Source organism: Canis lupus, chromosome 26 (assembly GCF_048164855.1).
Source record: "Canis lupus baileyi chromosome 26, mCanLup2.hap1, whole genome shotgun sequence".
NCBI lineage: Eukaryota > Metazoa > Chordata > Mammalia > Carnivora > Canidae > Canis > Canis lupus.
The window spans coordinates 9,062,555-9,080,367 of record NC_132863.1 but is presented as its reverse complement, the minus strand read 5'-3'; the positions used below and the strand labels follow the sequence as shown (position 1 = coordinate 9,080,367).

Genomic DNA, 17,813 nt, shown 5'->3' with positions numbered 1-17,813 from the left:
ACTGAGTAATGTGAGGTCCTGTTCTCTAGCTTTGTAAGTGAAAAGTGAATCTTTCAAGTGTATTTAATTGGAGCCTTTAGCTACAGTATTTCCCTAACTGGGACATACTGTAAATTCAGAGAGACTCTGCATGTGATGGAGAAGATTGTTATTGTGGTCTTTTTTTTCCTCCTTTTCCTTCTCCCTTCTCTCTCTTTCTCTCTTTTCATTTTTTTTTAATACCCCTTTAAAATTGCTTTAGGCAACTCCGTAATTTACAGCATGTAAAGCACCTAGTGACTATTGAGTGAGTAGTTGGTACATGAGCTAAATTTAACAAATTCTTCTCCCCATAATATGATGGCTTTTTTTGTTTCGATCTCTTTATTTCATCCTTTTCCTTTATTTCCTATATAACCACAGTAAGTTGACTATGCCTGCATTTCTGTATTTATTAAGTATTCTTTTTTTGTATTTTTAAGTATTCTTAAAAGAAAATGTTCATTCATGAAAAAAATGTGACTTGCCATGATGTCCAGTGCAAATATTCTCGTCTTGTCAATATCATGACATATTTCATAAGCTTTCATCATTTTGGGCTTCTTAAGTGTTTAGAAATTATGATGTAACATTCATTCTCATGTCTTCTAAAATAAAAACTTGTTTTCACTCTAGTATATGATAAAAAAAATTGCATAAGTATAATCGATTGATATTTAAACAAATTCACCCCATCAGCAGGTATTTTCAGTGCTGCAAAACCAAAAGTCATACTATATATTTATTCTAAATGGAACATTTTTAGTAATCTAGAATGTATTAATAATTATGCAAATAAATGAAAAATTGCTACTGTAAATAAATCCACATGCATCTTAGTACTTGAGCAAATGAAATAATAATAAAATCATCCTGAGTTTCTTATCAAAACTTTGAATCGTAGCATGCTCATGAAATTATTTCCAGTGCATATTTATAATGGTAAGCACATTTTTAAACTAAATGTCAAAATTCTCCCAAATTGTTGAGTATTTCCACAACGCTGAAGCATCAGACATTTGTAAATTCTCAATATGCAATATGAAATAAAGGTGACTTCTAATGGAATGTGTGACTGCCAATATAGATGATATACATTATCTATCCATAATTTGAATTTATGGTTAATTCATATCCATACCATCTTTGATTAGAATATAATTTTTCTGACTTGCCATATATTCCCCTTAGACTGACTGATTCAGATGGCCAACAGATACATGAAAGGATACTCAATAACGCTAATCATCAGGGAAATGCAATTTATTTTTTCTAAGATTTCTAAAATTCATTTATTCATGAGAGACACACAGAGAGAGGCAGAGACATAGACGGGGGAGAAGCAGGCTCCCCGCATGGAGCCCGATGCGGGACCCCATCCCTGGACTTGGGATCACACCCTCAGCCAATGCAATAATGATAATTTAGAAAAAAAGTCATTTTATATTAAACTAAATCTCTATGTTTGGGGGTGTACTAATCCTGTGTCTTAACATTTCATAATCGGGAATCTGAGACAAAATACATAAGAAAACAATACAAACAAGGCAGGAAAGATCACATTAAAGATAAAACATGTGCAAAACCACTACCTACTATTAATGATAGGAATAATAGCTAACCTTTATGGATTGCTTTCTCTCAGCCAAATGCATGGGTGATCTTCAAGCTAACTCTAAGAAAGCAGGCATTATATTAACCCTACTTTTTGATATAGAAAATGATGCATACCTGAGAAAATGAGGCATATGGCTAGGAAGAAGCAGTGCTCTATTTCAAAATTGAGAACAGCATCTGTCATTGCACAAGTGATAATAGGTTCCTTTCCTTAGAGCGGCTCCAGACAAGGATGGATTCAATTTCAAGGATGCATTTGGAGCACCGAGGAAGTCTCATTACTAACTTCATCTGCTTGCTCATCATTGTTCAGAGCTGCCATGCTTCTCTTCCTTCTAATACCTGTAAATGTCCTCATGGAAACTTTCTAATATGATTCAAATTGGTACTTTATCATGGTTCTCAAAATCAAATCCCAAATCATCATCTAGGCTGTGTGGGGTTTTGACCGGCGGGTAAGCAAGAGAATGGTCACTGCAAAACCAAAAGGCCTTACTCATGACCACAAGGGGAGATATAAAAGTGCTTGCAATCATTTGCTAGAGCTGCTATGACAAAACACTACAGACCACCGAGCTCAAACAACTGAAATTAATTTTTTCACAATTCTGGAGGCTAGGAGTACAGCATTTAGGTGTCAACAGGATTGGATCTCTTCTGAGGTCTCTCTTCGTAGCTTATAGATGGTCACCTTCTCTCTGTGTCTTCATGAAGTCTTACCTCTGTGTATGTCTGTGTCCTAATCTCCCTCTCCTTGTGAGGACACCAGTCATCTAGGACTAGAGCCCCCATAATAATCTCATTTAATTTTATCACCTATTTAAAGACCCTGTCTCCTAATACAGTCACATTCTGAGGTACTGGAGGGTAGCATTTCAACAAAATATTTTGAAGGGCACAACTGAACCCCTAACAGAACCCATTGTGAAAATGCATCAACAACCACAAAGAAAAAAAACCAACAACATTGTTTTTTTCCAATAGTTTTATATCTTGTTGTGGGTGAAGCACATTTGACTTTTCCCTTCTAGATGTATTCTTTGGAAGTCTAGTATGGCAGCTTTATGGAATTACCATATACTTTATTTGCAAGTAATTTATAGCTACAGTACACTATTAGATGGCCTACAGCAAATAGTATTTGTACAATTCAACTCCGAGATCTCTTTGTTCTTTACAAAAAAGTTTTCTTTGTATTTTTCAGTATGTAAGATTTATTATGTATATTTTTCATAGATCTGGAATATGGAGATCAGTTATTTTTTTAAAGACTAAGTTCTAAGAGAGAATTTAGGGATATTAATTTTCCTCATAATAACAATGTCAAATTTATAGTTTTGGAACTATATCAAAGAACCCTTATGTTGGAAATAAGAAATATCATGGTCAGGCCCCTCCCCCACATTAGGGAAAGCCTAGGCTTGTTTACTGCAATGGTTCTCAACTATATTTTTCAGGAAGGAGTATTTCTCCAAAATATTTTTTTTAGTTATATCCTCTGACAAATGGGCATGATATTTTAAAAAAATTTATTTAGATTTGCTCTTTTTAAATCTAACAAAAGAAAAGTATTCATATGACCTCTTCTTCATCTTCTCTTCTCACCAATTTTATAAGCTTTTCTCATCCAACATCAATCATTATCTTTCTGTCCATCAATCAACAAGTAATTTATTATATGCCTAATATATACCCAAGGCTTTGGTCATAGCTGCATTTAAAAATTAGTTCTCATAATATGCCTGAGAGGTAAGTATTATGCACAACAGTTGGAAGACAATATAAGCAAATAATCAAATATAGTGTTGGTATGATCAAAGTACCCAGGAATCCAAATATGTATGAGAACCAAGATGGCTGCAGCAAGTTTCATGAAAAATACGTACTTCAAGATCAGCAGGAGCAGAGAAGTGATGTCAAGTATTCTGTAAGTGCTGTAAGGAGGACAGGCAGTTCAGATGGAAGAATTTGTGAAATAGTAGGATGCTTATCTCCCATTTATGAATTCCTGATTGAGAAATGTTGACACTCATCAGTTTGTAATTGTATGACTTTGTGCATGTTGTTTAACCTTTTTATGCTTCACTTTTATCATGCAAACACAGTAATGGGCCACTTCCAAATAGAATAAATAACAATGCAAATGAATATTCAGAGAGGTGTCTAGATCAACCATCATAAATTTTAAAATATCCATGTTTCTTCTTACAACTTTTTTGTTTTTTCATGTTTTTCTTATTACAATTTTAAGGAGGTACTTTAATCAGTGTGACCATCTTAATTAAAAAGTGTATAACTTCTTGTTACAAAAAATAGTACAGATATATAGTAAAAATAAATAATCAAAATTAAGAAGATACAAACCATTGAAAATGAGTTACCTTTTGCAGCTTGTCCTATAGGTCCTTTAAGATAGAAAATGCAAACAATCATAAATGCAGTCTTATCACTTGCTGTGTGTCACTTACCCCAAATCTTGAACTTTCTTTCATGTTATTATATATTCTTCCAAAACATGATTTTAAAGGACCCAGTGTTTATCCAAAACCATATTGATGAACTGTGGAATTATTATTGCAAATTATTCTCTATTTATAAAGAACACTTACAGAAAAGTATCTTGATAGGTAAATATTGGAATACAACCACAATTTTTTTTAAGAATACTTTTCTAGAAGTGGAATTACTTTTCAAAACGTATACACAGCCAAGACACTTTTTATATTAATTCTCAAATTGACCATTATGTGTCAGTGTCCTATACTGAACAGTTGAAGCCATTATCATTCCCAGAATCAAAAATGTGAAGACCCATACCTCTCCTTAAGCATCCTGAGTAATCAGGGTGTCAGTGTGGTGGGGTTCCAGTAAAGGTTCACTTCTGAGTTGCATGTGGCCATTTTCTTATTGTACCCTCATATTGTGGAAAGAGAATTATCTGGGGTTCCTTACATAAAGGCACTAATTCCACTCATGTGGGCTCAACCTTTATGACCTAATTACCTCAAGGTTCCACCTCCAAATATAATTACTTTGGGGGTTAGGATTTCAACATATTAATTTTGCGGGGAACACAAACATTCAGCCCCTTGCATTGAGTTCACATTCCTGTGAGCAGTATATGAGAGTTTACTTTGCCCCTGCTCTTCCCAATCGGGCACATTCTCATCTTTTGATGTTACCACTTTTATACATGAAATAAGGTATTTAATGGGTAACAATGTATATTTCTTTCATTTAGAGGGTGGCTTATCCTTTCTTTCAGTTAATTATTAAATCTCCAAATTTCTTATGAGAAATTACCAGTCATTTCCTTTGCAAATTTTTTACCTTTTTTATTGATCCCTAATAACTTTTTGTATAATAAGGTTCTTAGTTCTTTCAAAAGTATGTTGGGAGGAGTTTCCCACTTTGTTCTTTGTCTTTGTGGTATTATTCCTTTATAACCAAATCAATGAGAAATGGTAGAAAAACAAAAGCAAGATGAAAGAAAGGGGTGCCTGGGTGACTCTGTGGGTGAGGGTCTGCCATTGGTTCAGGTAGTGATCCCGGGGTCCTGGGATTGAGTCTCAGCAGGCTCCCTCTCCCTCTATGTCTCTGCCTCTCTCTCTGTGTCTCTCATGAATAAATAAAATCTTTTTTAAAAAAGATGAAAGAAAAATGTAAAAAAAAAAATGGAAGGAAGGAAAGAAGGGAGGGAGACAGGGTAGATGGAAGGAAGGAGGAATAAAGGTAAAAAAGAAGGAAGAAACCCTTTTTATTAGAGAATGAAGTTAAAAACTAAAAACTCAAAGATTAACTTTATTTTAAGCCTATGCACCTGATCCCATAAGAAATAATTTTATTTCCAAATAGGATTATTCTTAGTTCTACTCCTCACTTTTTAGGCAAAGCAATCTGCCTCTTGATTTACAAAGTATGGTAGGAAGACAAATGCTCTTCTCTCAAACATACCTTAAATCCCAGCACCTGTGAATACGTTAGGTCACCTTACAAAGGGGAAATAAAATTGCAGATGAGAATGGTGCCTAGGTGGCTCAGTGGTTGAGCATCTGCCTTCAGCTCAGGGTGTGATCCCAGAGTTCTAGGATGGAGCCCCACATGGGACTTCTCGCAGGGATCCTGCTTCTCCCTCTGTCTTTGTCTCTGCCTCTCTCTCTCTATGTCTTTCATTAATAAATAAATAAAAGCTTAAAAAAATTACAGGTGAGATTAAGGTTGCTAATTAGCTGACCTAAAGATGGAGATGTTATCCTATATTATCTATTATTATCCTATTATCCTCATTATAATTACAAGCATCCGGAAAAGTTAGAAGAAAGAGGTAGAAGAGAGTCAGTAGGAGATATGACTATGGAACAATGTTCAGAGAGATGTGGATCTCTGACTTTGATGATGGAAAAGAGGGACCATGAGTTGAGGAATACAGTCTCTAGCAGCCTGAAAGGCAAGGAAACAGTCTCCCCAATAGCCTTCTGAAGGAGCACAGCCCTGTGGACATCGTGATGTTAGCCCTTTGAGATCCAAGTCAGACTTCAAACCTACAAAACTATAAGATGACAAATTTGCATTGTTTTAAGCCATTAAATGTGTGAAAGTTTTTACAGCAGCACTAGCCAACTAATTCACCAGTTGTCTTTGCATAAGTAAAAGAAACACAGACAAACACCTGCCTACCCAGTCTGAATTGTACATTTTCCCCCAAATGGCACATTTGTTGTATAGAAAAAAAACTACAAAGTGAAAGAATTCAGAAATTTCTTTAATTATGAATATTTATGGTGACTTGGCACATTTGTGCACATTTGTACACATTTAATGTTTGGATCCCATTGATGTTTAAAATTATACAAGACATGTTCTCTGTAATGTGACATAAATGAGTTGACTGCCTTCTTAGGAATTGGGTGCTAACCATTTCCACTTGATGGGCCTCAAAAGCTACAAACACATTTTGCCTTCAATGAAAATCCAGTGAAGTGTTGCTGTAACCAAGCAACCTGAATGCAGGAACAAGCAGCAAGCATAGAGTGAAAGCAATCCATCCCTTCAAAGAGGGGAATGTGCTGTGTGTGTAGCAAATGCTTATAAACAGCAGAACACATGAAGACCTGGGGACCCAAACCTTGACTAAGCAGAGTTTGATCTCATTAGGAGGGTCTGATAAAACAAAGCCAAGACAAAATGCTGCTTGGAGAAGGGAGATGTGGTAGGCATCTTTACAGAGCCCCCTGCACAGTGCTTCCAAAAGACCCTCCAAACGTTCTGGGCAGACTGGTTTCTGTTCTGTAGGTGAAAACATTGAGGCAAATGCAGTAGGAGAAAAAGCCCTTTTGAGGTATAGTATATGATTGAAATAATTCCCAATAAGACACAGAAGTAATAATAAAGATAGAAAATGAACAGTAGAGTAAATGAAATCCTCCCACCTTTATTCTTCTTTATCTGTGGCTCCAACTTGGACTCTCAGCTATAGATTTTTGAAGTTTTCACCTTTAGCTGCTATTTACTCCATAATCCAGAGCAGTTAATGATTGCTGATACCCTGTTACAACTGTCACTGTTGAGGTCATCGAGAACTCTTTGATGAGTCCAGCCTGGTTATGAAACCGGTGCATATTTGATCATGTGCCTCCACATAACTCTTTGCAGCCCTTGTCTTACTTAACTGGAAAGCCTTTATCCCATTGACCAGTCTGTCTTCTACTTCTCTTCCTGCCAGTTCTCTCTGGTAAATTCACCTGTATGTAGACCATCTGCAGCTGGCATCTCTAGGCATCTCCGAACTCAACACTTCTAAATTCAAACACTTCTAAATTCAAAATCCTTCTCATCCTATCTTTCTCCTCCTGAATCTGATAGCTCAGTAATTGGTGCCATAATGTACCCAGTTTCCCAAGCCAGAAACAGCAGAACCATACAGTTTTTTTAAGCAGTGCCTTTTATTTATTGATTTATTTATAAATTAATGAGATTTGAGTGCTCCTCTTGACAAAGAACCAGTTGGGGTGGGGTGGAGGGGGACAAGCTTTGGCTTTTTTTTTTCTTAATTTCTCCTAGTCCTATCAATTGCCTTGCGGAAAGTAAGTTTAGCAATTTGTTAAATTCCCTAAGTGCAGGTTTTCAACTTAATAGAAGAGCTCTACTCTGTAATGACGTCCCCTTTATCAGTCATTCTTTGCTTGACATTTCTGTTTTGTCGAGTTTCACAAAGCCATGAGCATACCAACATCTTCTGTACTTCATGGAAATCCTGAAAAGCTTAGAGTACTTTATTTTGGCTAATAATATTTCCTCTCTCTGCAAATGCAAATTGCTCCTAGAAGCCCTTGTAATGAAATATTTAAAAGATAAGAGATATAGAAGAAGTTTGTGTGAAGAAATTAAGCCTTAAAAGAGACGACTGAAGAGCATATGAAACAAAAGGCACAAGATTGTCATAATTGTTCTGCTTGACAGACCCCCATTTGTATGGATGTCCATTGAAATTTTGAAAAAGGAATTTTAGGGGCCCATCCTTTTTTGCCTTGGAGAATGGAGAGGCTGCCTTGATAACCCATAAGGGTAACTTTCTCCTTCATAACACACTCCTTTTTCCATGCAACCTACAGGCTGCTTTGAAACAAGTTTCCATCCATGTACATGTCGCTTAGCCAAACTTATGGTCCCAGGATTACATGGGCCACCATAACTGTGCCATCCAGCCACATGATAGATGGGTGATTTCAAACACAGAAGGAAACATATCTTATGAAGAGAACATAGTCCTTCCTCAGTTCCAGCAAACACCTGGTGTGGAAACCAGCTTTAGTGTTGGCTAGATATCATAAAGCAGCTCAGCTTGGATATCTAAAAGTGAGACATCTAATGTTTTTGAAAGCTTTTCCTCCAGCATACAAATATCACTATTTTTTACACCAATGGTTCTCCAACCACAGCTTGCATGAGCATTACCTGGAGGGCTTGTTAAAAGAGTGTTGCATCCCTCCCCTGAGCTTCTAGTTTGATAGATCTTTAGTGGAACCTGAGAATTTGCATTTCTAACAAGTTCCCGGGTGATAAGGATGATGCTGGTCCAGAGACCACACTTTAGACTGCAGTTCTGTGAGGTTTTGTAATCTGTTTGTTTTTATACCATTTACTTCCCAAAAGACTGCATGAATTATGGCAACTCTAAATAAAGGAGTAAGTCTAATCTCAAGTCCTTGCAAAATCCCCGGTATACTCTGCTTTTAAGCAAACTCTCAAATTCTGTCTTCCATTAAAGATGAAGTAGAGGGGGTACCTGGGCGGCTCAGGGAATTAAGCATCTGCCTTCGGCTCAGGTCATGATCCCAGGGTCCTGGGATGGAGTCCTGCATCAAGCTCCATGTTGGGCTCCCTGCTCGGGGGGGAGCCTGCTTCTCCCTCTCCCTCTGCCTGCAGCTCCCCCTGCTTGTGCTCTTTCTCTCTTTATGTCAAATAAATAAATGTTTTGTTTTGTTTTTTAAAAAGGTGAAGTAAATATTATATAGACTTCAAAGTAGGTTAGACATGTCCTTAAAGGGGTTTCTGAAGTGTACAAAGCTGTTACTGAAAACTGATTTTTCATGGGAAACCAGTTAGTTTTCACAGTCATTTGTGATCAAAATAAGAACTTCAGTCATATTTGAACTTTTTGTGCAAAACAGAGTAATCTGAGAGAGGGGTGCAGGGAATAAAACCAGCACCCATTATGAAATTAACATCAAAGAGGCCCCGTGAGATGAAATGGATCCTTAGCCACTGAGTTGTTTCTGCGGAGGAAGGGAAGTTTTTCTGGAATCGGCGTTTCTGAACACACAGAACAATACCACCTGATGGATTGCTCTCGATTTCAAAATGATATTTGTATCACTTTGGCTAAGAACCTTTTATTTGATTTCTGTCCTCTAACAAAGAAGCATGATGCTTGAAGAACTGTTGAAAGGGCAGCAGCTCTGTGCCCATGCTCCATCAGTCCCCTAACTGCTTCCAAATTTTGAATGGCATGCCTCCTTATCTTCATAGCTTATCCTCTTCTTTCATATATTGCTTTTTTGTTCTCTGGCTTTGTTGGGAAAAAAATCTTGCTGGAAATGTGCTGCATAACTATGGCTCAAGTGAATACATTTTATAGAATAATGTTGAACTAAAGTGGATTTCATTAATAAGTAACAGCACATTAGGTACTTTGTAGACCAAATTTACTCTATGCTGGATTTTAATATAAATAATACAAAAATATTAAGCCATGTATTTTATAGTTTATTAGTAAATTTCTCTCATGAAAAATGTTCTCTCTCAAAAGCTGGTGTGTCATTTTCTGCTTAAAGTTGTTTAGTAACCCTGTAATTTTCAGGCTAAAATTTAAATTCTTCAATCTGAGGCATTAGGATTCTCTGGAGAAACAGAACCAATAGTGGATATAGATCTAGGTGTAGGTATAAATATAGATATAGATAGGAATTTATTATAAGGAATTGGCTCAAGCAATTATGGAGACTGCCAGATCCCAAGACCTACCATCAGCAAGGTAGAGACCCAGAAGTGGGGATGGCTGAGCTCCCCTGGGAGTCTGAAGACCTAAGAACCCAATGATGTCCTTTCCATCCAAATGTACAGGTTGGGTCCCAGGCAGAGCTAGTGCTTCGGTTTGAGTCCAAAGGCAGAAAAAACCCAATACCCCGAAACAAATGCACTCTGGCAGTAGTTCCCTCTTCCTTGTGAGAAAGTCAATCTTAAACCTATTGGATGAAGCCCACCCACATTACCAGGGCTATCTGCTTTACTCAGTGTACCAATTCAAATGTTCATTTCATTCAGAAATGTCTTTCAGACAAACCCAGAGTCATGTTTGACCCATGTCTGGGCATTCCATGGACCAGTTACACTGACACATACAGTTTGCCATCATACCCAGGAGGGAAGGTCTTTCATTATCCTGCTAGAATAGGCCATTATACCCATGTTTCCCCTGTAACTCCCTCCCCTCAGTCATTCAGAAGCTAGTTTTTAAATAAATAAATTAATTAATTTGTTTTTATTTATCTTTAAGATTTTATTTATTTGAGAGAGAGTGTGTGTGCACAAGTGGGGTGAGAAGCTGAGAGAGAGGAGGAAGCAGACACCCCACTCTAGCCTAATGTGGGGCTAGATCTCAGGACCTTGAGATCATGACCTAAGCCCAAGACAGATGTTTAACCGACTGAGCCACCCTAGAAACTACTTTATTTCCTTTAAAGCATCTTGACTGTTCATAACAATGTGTTTTCAAAGATGTTTTTCCCTTTGTTTCCATGTGATGACCCTTTTCTTAGTTTGAAGTCCTCAAAAAGCAGAAGCTGAAACAAGAATTCAAATGGAAGTCATTTATTTGGGAGATGATCCCAGGAATCACCAGAAAGGAGTGAGAAAGAAGGACTGGAAAGGGAAGGAAAGCAGTAGGGCTAAATCATAAATTAAATGAACTATTGGCTCAATCCCAAGGTTGAAGTTGGGATCTGGGGGAGCTTCTCTCAGAGAAGCTTCAGAATTAGACTACCTGAGAAGCAGGGAAATGTCTACTTAAATGCAAATCCTGGCAGTCATTTGTGAAAAGCTGCCCTCTTGGGGGTGTTAACTCTCTGCTATTTCTCCAGTGGCCTCTGGCAACCCAGAGAAAGCCCTCAGGCAGAGACCCAGGGGCTGGGGGCTGGAAGTCAGGCTGGCAAGCACCAAAATGTCAAGGAATAAGAGGGTGTAGGCAGGTCACCCACATCTGTGGGGAATGCACTGAAGCCCTTCCTTCCCCCCAGCTAATTCTAACTCACCCTTTAGGATTCAATTTAAGAGACACCTGGGTGGCTCAGTGGTTGAGCATCTGCCTTAAACTCAGGGCATGATCCCAGGGTCCTGGGATTGAGTCCCCAGTGGGGCTCCCCACAGGGAACCTACTTCTCCTTCTACCTATGTCTCTGCCTGTGTGTATGTGTGTGTGCGTGTGCGTGTGTGTGTGTGTGTGTCTCATGAATAAATAAAATCTTGAAAAAAAAAAAAAAGGATTCAACTTAAAGTCTCACCTCTTCTGGAAATCCTTCAGAGACCTTCTCTCTGATTTAGCTGCTTCTGGTCTGTTTCCCAGTAAAACCTCTGCCTACCTGTACCAGAGAATCAGTTCCTTCCTCTTCTGATTGTTGTTTCCACTTATTTGTGAGCTTCTTGACATAATAGATAATCAACTCTATCTTCAGGGTCTCCCATAGTTCCCACATATGGTGTGGGTCAATAAATGGTTATTTAAGTAGTAAAAGTAGTGATAATAATGACACTGTAACACTAATGGCCAGTATTTATTGAATGCTCATTCCGTGTAAGCACTGTACCTGTATTACCAACTCTAGAAAGCCAGTACTTCTATTATCCCTATTTCTCAGAGAAGAAAGCTGAGGTATAGGTTTACATAATTTGCCCAAGATTGCGCATGTATATGTGATTTGGCCTGGAAGTAAATCCAAGCAGTCTGAATCCAGATCCTGGATACACTCTTAACCACTGTATGGATAAATGAGTGAAATGGATGAACACATGGATACTAAGCAAGTCTGATCCTTCAACACCTGGGGACATTCCAAGGATGATGCTATCAATGGAGTCTATAAAGTTCAAATATCAGCTCTAATGTCGCATAGTCCAAAAACCCTTCCCAGTTGCCTACTGGAAACAGCTAGCCCTCCCTTGACACCTTTTGTAATGCTGACTACTCTCTATTATATGTTCAAGTTTATCTGTGTGTCTTACTTTCCTTACTAATGATAAATTTCTAGACATCTGTATAATCTGATTCGTCTTGGTATTTTTCTATTTCCCCAGACATCAAGCCACACATACAAAAAGGTTACCAACGAATGTTTGCCACATGTAAAAAGGATACATAGTTGACAAGCAAAGAGAACTTTGACTCTTACTTAATCTTTCCCTGGAAACTGTGGAAGACTCTTTTTTATCCTACTCTGAGATTCCAGAAAGTCTGTTGTCATAGAGATGGTACTCTATATTTTAGATAGCTCTGAAAAATAAAATTTTGCTTAAATATATTAAGTTAAAAAATATATTAAGTTCAGGGAGAAATCTGTGAAGAGTGTACTTTGTAACATTTTGAAAATCCCTTAGCTAAAAAATTATATTTCTAAGAAAAAGATAATCTTTTTACCAAAATTATATTCATAGAAAAAAAGAAATAAATTATGTAGAAAATCACTAATGTTTCTAACAATTAAATGGAAGAAAATTTACTTCTTTAAAAATTAACCAAGGCCACCAAGAGTTACTTCCTAAGACCTCAAATTAAATGCATTTTCATTCCCAGTGACTGGTAGATCTATAATCTTCATTTGTAATTAGCACTTTGAAGAGTGTCACATTGACTAAATTTGGCTAAGAAATTACTAAATTTAAAACATATATCTGAGAGGAAATTACAAATCCTTACTGAGTCCTCATTGTTTGCAAATCATCATATGCATACATGCTGTCCTGGTATGTAAAAGATAGATAGGAAATATAAACATGGGAATTCTCCAATTTGACTAAAAAATCAGAGAAAATTAAAAATAAAACCTCAGAGATTTTATTCAAGGGAAATTTTTTAATGGATTTTAGTATATAAAATTAATTGCTTTCGGTACCAGAGAATACAAAAGAACATAAGACATAGTCTTTAACTTTGCAGAATTTCTGATTGAGAGATGGGCATCTGCAAGACAGATGTGCCAACAAGTAGATTTCTCATTTAGTGATAATAATAACTCCTAGGTAGCACTTAATATTTTAGTAGCTGTCCTGGTACTGTATGTGGCATTATCTCATTTAGTCCTTACAACAGCTCTATGTGGGAAGCATTATCATCCCAGTATCTTATAGCTGATGAACCTGAAACTCAGAACTGTTGGGTGACTTCTCCAAGGCCATATGCCTAAGGAATGGGTGAGTGGAGGAGCCTGTATGCAGACCTCAGCACCAAAGTCCTTAAAGTTGATACCTAGAAGTCATTAAAAATAAGGTACACCGAAGAGACTATTTACTCAAACTGGAATGGATGGAGCAGACATTATCGTGTTATGTTTGGGCTTGAAGGGTGAGTGTGAACAGACATGGAGAAAGGCATTGCTTCCAAGACTGGGGTGGATAGAGGAAACTAACAAGAGATCTGAGAAAACAGAATCAGGCAGTGCGTGAGTGAAGGTGGCAGCATCAGTGGAATAGGGGAGGGGAAACTGAGAAAAGTGGTCAGGACCAGATACTTTTGGCCTCGAGTGTTACCCATAAAGAATCTAGACCTGTCTCATGAGGCAGACAGGAGTCACTGAACGGTCCTGGACCAGATCAGAGCCCTATTTTAAGACTGATTTGGCAGCTACATGTAAAGGGAGTTGGAATCAGGAGTGGAAAAAAGAGAAGAGCAGTTAGGAAACCACAAAATAGGGAAGTCTGAATTTGAGTTGTACCACGTGAATAGAGAGGAAAAAACATGACAATAAGACAGAATTTGGGGCACCTGGGTGGCTCAGTGGTTGAGCATCTGCCTTTGGCTCAGGTCGTGATCCCGGGGTCCTGAGATCGAGTCAAGCATCAGGTTCCACACAGGAAACCTGTTTCTCCCTCTGTCTTTGTCTCTGCCTCTCTTTCTGTGTTTCTCAAGAAAAAATAAATAAAATCTTTGAAAAAAAGACAGAATTTGACACTGCCTGGATGTAAGCAACAGTGAAGGAAAAGAGATGACAACACGTCAAAAGTTCAAAAAGCCACTATCAGTCAGAGTGCAGATGAAGCATGCATCCTTGCCCAGTTACAGGGGTTTTCAGTGGGATCAGGGGAGTTGAGTGGGAATGACACAACTGGGGTGGGGTGGGGTGGGGTGGGGGTGGGCTGCCCTTGAATTTCCTGGTTTAAGGTTTGGATTCGTGCGTTTAGCAAACTAGCACTTGTCACAGTGCAGCTCAGGGATTGGCCCCCATGTCAGCCTACACTCAAATGGTGAGCTCCACGTTTCTTAGATATTTGAGGCCAGTGTGCATCCCTTTCATTGATACAAAAAGTGCAGCATTTAAAGTGTGTGATTTTAATTTTTTGTCCTTTTAGGAGTTGAAATGACCAAAGTGACCAAACATAACTTTTAAAAGCAAAACATTATTTGTTGCATATGTAGTTTTGTTAGACATATATAACAATTTTTAAAAGGAAACATAAACCCTAAGTGTTAAAATTGTGCTCCAATGCCTATTTACATTACACTAATTTAGCATAATAATGTAAGACAATAGAAATGTATGGTCTATGACTCTCTTTTCTACTGAGTTTTTTCTTGCCTTTGAATTTTTATTAGATTGGAGAATTCTGGCTAGCTTTCATATGAGTTTTTCTTTGTCTTTTCCCTTTTCTAAATAGATGATAATAATGAAGAAGAAGGTGTTGACATGAAAGAAGACTCAGGTATTAAATTTATGATTTTATTCATAAAGAATAGGCAAAGATCATTTTGTTGTGTATGTATGCCTCACGATTTTTCAAAGAAAAACATAATAAGGTTGATAAAATAGGTGAAGGAGATTAAGAAGATACTTATCCTGATGAGCACTGAGTACCACCTGAAATTGTTGAATACTGTATTGTAAACTTGAAATTAATACAACACTGCATGTTGACTATACCAGAATTAAAAGAAAGAAATAGAAATGTACATTCAAGTTCATAAAATAAGAAAGTAGTTGTGTTAACTTTTATGGCTAATACAGTTCGTGTTTTTAAGAAGTAAATTTTGAGCTTCCTGAAAGCTGATGTAAAAATGGAACCTGATGTTATGTGCTATGTAGCAAATCATCCCAAAGCTTAGTGATTAAAAGCATCTGCTTATTATGCTCATATATTCTGTGGGTCAGGGATTCAGGCAGAGCACAGCAAGGCTGACTTGATCTTGCTGCTGTCCGAGGTCTGAGGCCTCATCAGGGAGCCGCAGTGGCTGGGGTGCTGGAATCATGTGAAGATTTGCTCATTCACATGTCTGGCTGGCAATTGATACCAGCTCTCGGCTGAGACCCGAGCTGGGGCAGCTTTCTGAAACACCTCTGCATGACCTCTTTCTATAATCTGGGCTTCCTCATAGCATGGCAGCCAGGCTCCAAAGTGGTTTCTCTAGAGAGACCAAGTGAGCCAGCAGGAACTCTACCCTTTTTAAGCCTCAGCCTCAGGAGTTGCACAGAAAACTTCCACAAAATTCTTTTTTTGTAATAGTTATTAAGAAGCCTGCCCAGGCTCATGGAGAGAGAAAATAGGCTCAATCTCCTGATGGGGAGCAGTGAGGTTTTGTAGAGCATGGAAGACCTGAAAACTTGCTGTGGCCATCTTTGGAAACTATATTTGGTACATATGATATGTTGTTCTATCAGAAATTAAGATGCGTGCCTACCCCTCAAGAAAGACTAGTGTTTGATGAGGGAAATCTAGTGGTTGCAGACATTGGATCTGGCCTAAAGTGGCCACTCAGTAAGTGCTTGTTAATGAATGTGTGAATCAATAGGCCTGAATTCAATACTAGGTCCTCCATTTATGGACTTGGGGTAAACATTTTCTCTATAAGCCTCAGCATACAGTGTTGTAACCATACAGTCTTATTTGGGAATTAAATGAGATATCATACCTGAAATGTTTCTTGGATCTTAGTAAACACTCACTAAAATATCACTTTTTTTCTTTCTCCTCTAACAGATATAGAACTTAATTCCATAGTATGAGAGATCCCTATTCCCCATTTTGGCAGTTTTGTTCTAGGCATGAAATGGGGCCAGGTTCAAAATTAAAATAGATATCTTAGAGGTTCTAATTTTCTGCAACCTGCTAGTCGATGCCAGAACTGATTAATGCCATCCATTAATCACCGGCAACCTCAGTCTGAACATCTCCATTAACAGGGAGCAATTTAAATTCTGAGGTAAACAATCTCTGTTAGTCAAGGTTTTTGGTTAAAATGGTCCTTCTCCTTATTAAGTTAAATATCTCTCTCTCCCCTGATCTTCTACTGTCTTCGTAGAAAATACCAGCAGTTCTTTTCTTCCTAACAGCTCACTGGAGCAGTGATCATAACATCTGTCTAGCTTCTAGCTTCTTTTCCAGCCTGAACATGCCTGAGTCATATGATTCCCTTGGTCTCCCCAGGGCATTGGATTCAGAGGGCAGGAGAAGTAGAGGAAGGATCTACAAGCCAGGAGCAGGAAGGAAAGAGGTTTTACTGCTGTAATAGCAGTTCCCTGCCTGTATATCCGTGTATTCACTGTTGTTTGACAACACCAACAGCTTTCTAAGGAAAGTTCTTGTGACTCTCAGCTGAGTGTTTTTTGCTGGTCACGAAAAAAACTCAAAGTGCCAGGGAGTTAATTTCCCTGGAGTAGCCCTCAGTCGATGATGGGCAGGAGTTGGTTGACCCCAGCAGGACACATCTGAGGCAGGTGTGTTGCAGTGCTGTCCAATCGAAATAAAAGGGGAGCCTCAAATGGGAGCCTCATGTTTAATTTCAGATTTCCTAGTAATCACATGGAAAAAGTAAAGAGAAACAAGTGAAATTAATTTAATTATATTTTATGTAATATATCCAAAATATTACCATTTCAACATATAATCCATATAAAAATTATATTAGCCTGATTTTTACATTCTCTTTTTGACATACTAAGTTTTTGAAATGTGTGTGTATTTTATATCCAACTCTCAATTCAGACTAGATACATTTCACGTATTTTTGGTAATGTGTGGTATTGGACAACAAGATTCTATACCATCACCCAGAGGTCCCCAGTGGAACTTGCTCACACCCAGTTTTGGCTGTGCCTTCCCTCTCCTGTCTCACTTCCCTACTCCTCTCTGCCATTTTCTGGGATAATTTCTTAAATTAAGTATTTGTACTCAAACCCTTGTCTCAGAAAATCCAACAACCTAAGACAAGGACTCTGTTTGCCTTTTGTAAAACATGAAGCCCAAGGTGAAATTTCAATTAGAATATCCATTCCTAAAAAAGAAAAAAGAAAAGAAAAGAAAAAGAAAAAGAGAGAGAGAAAAAAAAAAAGAATATCCATTCCTATACTCATGAGAGATGCCTTATTTTTTTTTTTAAATGTTGAAAAAAGACTTTAAGTGGTCACCCCTGTCATGGA

The 17,813-nt window shown here is 37.8% G+C and overlaps 1 protein-coding gene across 4 annotated transcripts in view; it reads left to right on the top strand.

Moving 5' to 3' along the window:
- MACROD2 (mono-ADP ribosylhydrolase 2) overlaps positions 1-17,813 on the top strand; it is a 1,923,575-nt gene that overhangs the window by 1,742,062 nt on the left and 163,700 nt on the right. For all 4 annotated transcript variants that reach the window (XM_072800037.1, XM_072800036.1, XM_072800035.1 and 1 more), the window contains exon 10: positions 15,058-15,102. In XM_072800037.1, coding sequence (XP_072656138.1) covers positions 15,058-15,102 — 45 coding nt within the window. The remainder of the gene's footprint in view (positions 1-15,057; positions 15,103-17,813) is intronic.